This window comes from Aristolochia californica, unplaced genomic scaffold (assembly GCF_029961685.1).
Source record: "Aristolochia californica isolate CCGP_79_NKW_82.1479 unplaced genomic scaffold, dmAriCali1.0.hap1 SCAF_14, whole genome shotgun sequence".
Classification (NCBI taxonomy): domain Eukaryota; kingdom Viridiplantae; phylum Streptophyta; class Magnoliopsida; order Piperales; family Aristolochiaceae; genus Aristolochia; species Aristolochia californica.
Genome location: NW_027181815.1, coordinates 26,033,007 through 26,041,173, shown reverse-complemented (window position 1 = coordinate 26,041,173; position 8,167 = coordinate 26,033,007). Strand labels below are relative to the sequence as shown.

The window sequence follows — 8,167 nt, the reverse complement described above, 5'->3', positions numbered from 1 at the left end:
GTAGAATTACTCAACTACCAGCAGATTTCTTTTTTATTTATAAATTTAGTCCAATTTTAATGTATTAAATTACACCGTTTTGATTCAGCATGACGAATAAAATATTCTTTTGTCTTAAATCGGTACGAGTTCATAGCTTGAGATAAAGGATATTTTGCTTTAATCGTTATTCCAGCATTTTCTGGTTTTACCGGCACAAATGAAAAAAAAAAAAATCACACCCAACTGAGATCTTCCGGACTACGGACAGTACACATCTGTCCTTGGAAAAAAGGGTCCATACCAGCTATCCTTTGTCCACCGATTCCAAAAGTACGCTGAGACCAGATCCCTTCTGCGTCTCTAGTCTCCACTCTTCCGCTCTACATATGCTCGGCGAGGAGCCTCCCCTTTCTTCATCCAGAGCTTCTATCTCTCACCCTCTACCTCGCATTCTCCACCGGAAACGATGAGATGCGCGTCCAACTCTTCCCCGTCGCGTATGCCCAAGGAGCGAAGCCGCCTTCCTCATTTCTCCTACCGAGGAGTGCGCCGCCGGAGTTGGGGCCGCTACGTGTCGGAGATCCGCCTACCCGGCCAGAAGACACGCATATGGCTCGGTTCCTTCGTCTCCCCCGAGATGGCCGCCCGTGCATACGACTCCGCGGCATTCTTCCTCCGTGGCCATTCTGCCAGTCTCAACTTCCCCGACTCCGCCCACCAGCTCCCCAGGCCTCTCTCAGCCTCCCGCCGTGATATCCAGATCGCTGCTGCCAAGGCCGCCGGTTCTGTGATTGCTGTCGACCTCGAGCCGGACACAGCTGGGTTTTGTCCTGAACAGAGTGAGGGGAGAGGGGGGGTCTGGGAAATTGACGAAGAGCTGCTTGGCTTCTTTCTCGACGTCAAGGATGCTCCTCTGCACAGTCCTCTCAGAATCGATGGGCTTCTGCCCGCAGTTGATGCGTCCAGTTACCAAAATTCCCTGACTCATGAGGATAATCCATTTAACATATGGAATTGTGTTTTGTGAAGCTGACCAAATTGGTATATGATAGAGATTTGCCACAAGATCCGAAACTGTAAATGGGGCAAATGCTTCTGACTGCGTATTTGCTATATTATTATATGAAGATTTTTTGTCAAATTTGAACTGAGGGTTTTCTCTTTTTCATCATCTAATCTATTGAGAAGATTAAGCAGAGCAGAGCTCACAGAGGTAGTCTTAGAAATTGATGAAAAAGGATAAAAAGCAACAAGACAACACATGATCACTTCGATAAAACAAACTGTTTCTCATGATTGCATGAATCAAAAGAGGATAACAGAGGAATAGGAGAATAGAAGAGTAAAAAACGTTGGTGAAGAGAAGTTATTCCTATAAAAAATTAATTTACATTTATGTACATGAATATAAAAAATGCGGGTGCCAATGTGTACATTTTTGCTGAACTGCTTCACCAATTATATAAAATTAAATAAATTAAATAATACGTAAAATAGGCTACAAACGTGTATTCATTGTCTTCAAAAGAGATTCACCTCCAATAGTATACTGGCGATCCCTCCCCAACATACAATGGATCTTATGTCCTCTTAGACATGTACAATACTAAGATAGACCATGAACCCAATATGACTTTTCTAATTGCTCGAACGAGATCAAACTTGGGTCTTTTCCTCCTTTTCTATCAATAACGGAAAGACACCAAAGAAGACCTCAACAACACCTTTTCTTTAGGAGCACAATGATTTCCTTCTCTTTTTTTCACTCTTGTATTGTGCATAAGTCCACAACTCTAATTCTCCTCCTCTCTTCTCTCCCAAACTTGATCTCTTCTCTCCCTTCTACTTTTTGCCATCCTCTCTCCTCTCCTCCTCTTCTCCATTTCTCTTCTCATTCTTCCTTCTCTATTTTATTACCTTAAATTTGAAGACCTTAAAAACTATGGAATGCTGAAAATCAACATGGTATTAAATTTCAGGATTCCATGATCAAGTTTCGGTCTAAGTGTAATTTCGGTTTGTGCTAGAATGACTTTGGAAAATTAACTATTTCTTCCCAAATTTTCTTTGTTCTTCCTCTATCTTAATGTTAGATGTATGCCAAACATCTTTCTTTCAAAAAATTATGTTTCTTTCTTGAAGTTTATAGGAAAAATTCAGAGTTCTCTTATTCCATGCAAGCAGAGTTATCGGTTTATGAGAAGACTGTTATTTGTGCGGTTTAAAGAATATCACTGCATTGCTTCATACAACATTTTTTTATTTTTTTATAAACATATGGCTAGTTGATGATATTATGCTTGGAAAACCGGTGGTTTAATCTATTATTGCTGGATAAAGTTTATTTTTCATATACCAGTGTTGAATCGCAGTAAATATCGCTAGCCTCCTATCTTGTTCTTCATTGAAAGCAAAGGGTTTTTTGAGATCCAGAAATCTGCACGAATTCCGATAGCTTGAGCTTCCTTTTCTGAAGCCTTTTTGAACTTGACATCTTAGTGTGGGATCTCCTCTCTTTTGAAACAATTTTTTATTCAATGGTGCTACTAATTAAATCAAAATATGTCATTAGAAAGTTTTTGTTTTTATTCAACAAAATCTAGAAAGTATCCCGGATAAAATATTTTGAGACTTCTTTTTTCAAAAAATTTCCTATGACAAACTGATATCCTACTTCTAAGATATACACTTACCAAAACAAGACTTACCTTTCTTTACTGCTGCTCAATATGAGGAAACTATTTGCTACTCTTCTTGCCTTAAGCTTGAGTTCAGAACTTGCTGTAATTATTCCTTTTAGACGTCCATCAGAGCAGCAGTAACGTGGAGCATCAACTTTCCATTATTTACTCCTATTAGACATCCTTCACAGTGGCAGAACATCATAATCTTATAAGTTGTAGATTGTTCAGTTTCAAAAATTGTTCTAGTTCTGTAATTATATCTCAGAAACGCCCAACACAACAACATCAACGTGGAGCTTATTCAGAAACAAGAAACATATTATATTCTATCATTGGATACTAATCAATTGAATTAATGTGGCTAGCTCTTGATATGGTGTCTGGTCAAGCTCTCCCTTAACAATGTAGCAGATTTTTGAGTTCCAAAATCTAGAACTTTACCTGGATGTGGAGTTCCAACTGGTGACAATTCAGGAAAAATGTTGATGTTTTATTTTCTTATCTTCCATAATTGCATTTTTGAAATAGGCAAGTTTCCAAGATAGAAAGTTACCTTGCCTCTCACCTTTATTTTCAACAACCTTCCTTTTGCATGTTGCTCAGATTAAAAGGTGTTTCCTACATTGACTAGGAGATCTGAACTTGAAAAGAAAGTTTCCAAGTTTTGACGAGTTTGAAGGAGAACTCTAAACTTGTATTGCCTTGCCTTCCCTTGCATACTGGCTTTCACATTTTTTTAGTAACCTTCCTATTGATTTCAGGACTCCATGGATTACGTCGTGGAGAAAAGGAGAGAAGGCATGTTGGAGAGAAAACAGGAGGAATAATGAGGTTATGGACTTGGGTCCTAACCCTCCCCCTGAAACACTATTTATAGATGGATAGAACTACAATATTACAGTTATGCCTTTCAACTTAGAAGAGTGAAAAAGAGACAAGAAACTTAAACTAGAAACTTAAACTAATTACATCAATGCCATCTTTATGAGATGACTTCTTATTACCATCACTTGGACATGTGGGCCTTCCTTGGTCATGTGGTCTTCTTCCACCTTTGTTGGACGTATGGGCTTGAACCCATCTTCCAACACTCCCCCTCAAGCTAGGGGTAAGAGAACATCATAAACGTTCAACTTGTTGCAAATGGTGGGTAGGATCTTCCCATATAAAATGACAGTCCATCATATCTTCTAACACTCCCCCTCAAGTTGGTGATCTATTTGTTCTTGACCATGAAATCCAAATGGCATACAATAAGAGTGAGAGAAGAAAAGTCACTTCTAGCCGTGTGACAAAGCTCCATACTCCAATCAAAATGGTCATAGTTTGATAGAGGAGTCATCAAACTTCTTCACATAACAACAATGATCTGCCTAGCACCTCAAGAAAGCATTACTACTCATAAAGGTGTCAAACTTCTTATACCACTATCTTGGAGCTTGTTTAAGACCATACAAGCTCTTTTGAAGTTGGTACACTATTTTCTCATTTTCTTGTGCTTTGAAACCTTGTGGCTGTATCATGTAAATTTCTTCCTCCAAATCACCATGAAGAAAGGTTGTCTTTACATCCAACTTCTCTAAGTGCAAATCTTTATTTGCCACTAGTTTAAGCATTTTCTTATAGTAGTCAATTTCACTACTGGAGAGAAAATCTCAGTGTAGTCAATACCTTATTTTTGTTGAAAGCCCTTTACCACCAATCTTACCTTGTACTGCTTGCTACCATCATGTTCATCTTTTATTCGGTACACCTATTTATTCTGCAAGACCTTCTTCTCTTTTGGTAACTCTACCAATTGTCATGTCTGATTGGATAATAGTGAATCCATCTCATCCATCATGGCCTACTCCCACTTGCTTGATTCATCAACTTGCACGACTTCTTCATAACTCTCTGCTTCACATTATTAGTCAAAAGAATATAATTCAGTGCATGGGAGTACCTCTATGGTGGTCTACTAGTTCTAGCAAATCTCCTGAATTCGGTCACAAGAATGTTCTGATTTAATTTTGGGGGTATGTTTTCCTGATCTTCCTGACCAATATTCTCTATCTCAATAACTGAAAGATCTCTCAACTGAATCACTTCAAAATTCTTACCTTCATTGTTTGTGCTCTCAGAATCTGTACTCAACTTATCTTTATACAAGACACCTTCATTGAAAATCGCTTCCTTGCTCCTGATAAACTTTCGACTTTGGTTATCCTAGAAGAGATAACCAAACTCGGTACCACCATAGCCAATCTATAAACATATTTTAGATTTAACATCAAGTTTACTTTTAGTAACATAATCAATATGAATATATGAAACACAACCAAACACTTTCAAGAAAGAAAGGTTTGCCTCTTTGTCACTCCAAACCTCTTCTGGTATTTTGCTATCCAATGGTGTTGAAGGACCTCTGTTGATCAAATAGGCAGTGGTGCTAATAGCCTCAGACCAGAACATCTTTGGTAATCCTGCATGTAATCTCATGCTCCTAGCTAGCTCATTCAATGTTTTGTTCATCCTCTCTGCCATATCATTCTTTTGAGGTTTTCTAGGTTAAAAACTTGATGCAGAATTTAATTACATCGGCTTTTATACCTCGCAAGAGTACGAATCGTTCATGTAATCTAGAGGGAAGCGAGGGTCATATCCACAGGGAGGACTGAATTTTGTGTATTCTTCAATCAACTAGCCTAACCAAATATGATGAATTAATCTAAACTAAATACTAATTATATCCTAAATTATCAAGCCATCATCTGGTTAACTACTTCCACAACAGGAAACGTCAACTCTGAATTTTACCGTGATACGTGCCTCTCTCGAGCGCCACGTAACCACGAATCCAGATTCTCAATCCTGGCGTCTAGCCCCTCTCAGGCTCCTAGAGTTAATGACAGTGATCGGATTACAATAGAATGCAGATAATCAATTTCCTATTGTGATGATACTAAAATTATCAACTCTGGATTTTACTGTGATTCGTGCCTCTCTCGAGCGCCACGTAACCACGGATCCGATTTCTCAATCCTTGCGTCTAGCCCCTCTCGGGCGCATAGAGTGAAAGACAGAAATCAGATTAAAATACCAAAATCCAACCTAAATTATAATCCTACCCTAACTATTTAATTTAATCAAATATCGGGAAAACAAATATTCAATAAACATTAATTATCAAATCACATTTAATAAACATTCAAAACCTAAGTTCAAACTATGGAAAAAATTAAATTCAAAAATGACGGATTACTCCCCTTCTCCTTCCTCTCGCTCGGGCAGCAGACTCGTTCTCACGGGTGCTGCAATTTCCCGAAATTGATGGCTTCGGGTAGCAAGAGTGAGTGGCCGGAGGTAGAGACGACGCCGGCGAAGAAGGATAGAAGCCGACGGACGGAAGTGACGACTGGCGGACGATGGAATGAAGCCGAAATCCTCTGACCGGCTCTCTCGAGTCTCGGTCTGAGTTAAATAGCTTCGAAAATGGTCGAAAATGGGTAATCGACGCCGGAGGATGGTCGGAATGTGGAATCGGCACCGGATGAGCCCTCTTGGGTCACCTCTCGGCCTGGCGAGCAGAGAATGGCAACGTCGAACTCGCCGCGACAGAGACTCTCTCGAGCTCTCCTCGGGTCTGTTCTTGGTTGCCAAATGGTGGTGGACGACGGTGACGAACGACGCTCGGAGGGAGCCCTCTAGGGTCTTCCCTCCGAACGGTCGACGGTGCTCTGTTTCAATCGACACTCCCTTTTCTCGGGTCTCCCCTGTTTCCGTCGACGGGCTATCGTTTTAATACGATTTTCCCTAAAAAATCACCTCCCTTTCACTAAGGGTATTTTGGTAAATATTTCCTTCTCCACCAAAATTCTCCTAAAATTCCATAATTAAATCCATAAAAATTATTTCAAGAAGAAATAAACCCTAAAAGGAATGAAATATCATTCAGGAGAGAAAAATATGCAATATAAGCAATGATTAATGTCAAATTCAATAAATGCACATTTCAAGTGAAAATCGATAAATAACCACCTATAATACAATTATAAGGGTTATTCAATTATAATTAACCTAGTTCTCATGTCAGAATCTGGCATCTATCAATGGTCTTCTTCATCTTGATTCTATTATCAACACAGTATCGATTGAAATCATTATCTACGTATTCTTCCCAATTATTTGACTACAAACACTTCACCTTCAAATTAGTATATGTATCAAAGACATCATATTTATTTTTCAGGAAATAAACCCATACCTTTCTGATTACATCATCAATAAATGTCACAAAGTAGTTAGAACCACCAAAGGAGGTAACAGTTGAATGCCCCCACACATCTGTGTGAACCAACTCCAACTTTGTTGTCTTTTGATCCTTTCCAGCCTTAGAAAAGCTACCCCTTTTCTGCTTGCCAAAGATACAACCTTCATACACACAAATTGTTATTTACAATTTTCAACCCTGGTAGCTTCCATTTGAACTGAAGCACTTTCATTCCCTTCTCACTTATGTGACCGAGCCTATAATGCCACAAATTAGAATTAGTAATATCATCAACAACTACAATTGTGTCTTTGCAACTGGAAGTGATGTACATAGTTCCAGTTTTAACTCATCGAGTAACAACCATGGCTCCCTTAGTGACATTCCAGGTTGTACCATTAAAAGTCACATTATGACCTTCATCAGCAAGCTGCCCTACTGAGGTCAGATTACGCATCAGTTTTGGTACACGTCTCACCTTGTGAATTTTCCACACTAACCCATATGACATCTTCAAATTGACATTACCAATACCGACAATATCAAAATATTCTCCGTCAACAAGATTCACCTTCCCGTGATCTCCAACAACGTAATTCTCCATGATCTCATGGTGTGCAGTGGTGTGAAAAGAAGCCCCTGAATCTAACACCTAAGAATCAATAGGGCTTTCAACTGACAAGAGTATATCATCTTGTACCTCTTCAGTCAACGCATTTGCAGTATTACTTTTTCTTTTCATCCTTCTTCATTGCTCTGTAGTTCTTCTTTATGTGACCAGACTTACCACAATTCCAGTACTCTACATTCCTTCCGAATTTGGACTTACTTCTTCCATTCCTTGATTTCCCTCTACCATTGCCCTTGTTGGAATTCCTCTTGAAGTTCTTACCCCTAATATCGACATTTAGAGTAAAATTAGATGTCAACAATTCTTTAGAGTCCTTTCTACGAACTTCCTTCGCAAGAATAGTATCCCGAATATCATTAAAAATTAACTTCCCGTTGCCTACAAAGTTGTAGATCGTAACCCTCATAGGTTTCCAACAATTTGGCAGAGACACGAAAAGAATTAAAGCATGAACGTCATCATCAAATTTAATCTGAATGGAGGTCAATTGATTGACAATCGTGCTAAACACATTCAAAATACGTTGACAGTAATGTATTTTCTGTCATCTTTAAATTGAAGAGTTTTTTCATGAGATGTACCTTATTATTTGTAGAAGGTTTCTCATATATGTCAAAC

General features: G+C 38.9%; 1 protein-coding gene across 1 annotated transcript; it reads left to right on the top strand.

Annotated features, from left to right (window-relative positions):
* Window positions 1-448: 448 nt before the first annotated feature.
* Window positions 449-1,009, top strand: LOC137949465 (ethylene-responsive transcription factor ERF036-like). The gene has a single exon (XM_068795512.1). It carries the CDS (start codon window positions 449-451, stop codon window positions 1,007-1,009), a length of 561 nt encoding a protein of 186 aa, XP_068651613.1.
* The last annotated feature ends 7,158 nt before the right edge of the window (window positions 1,010-8,167 follow it).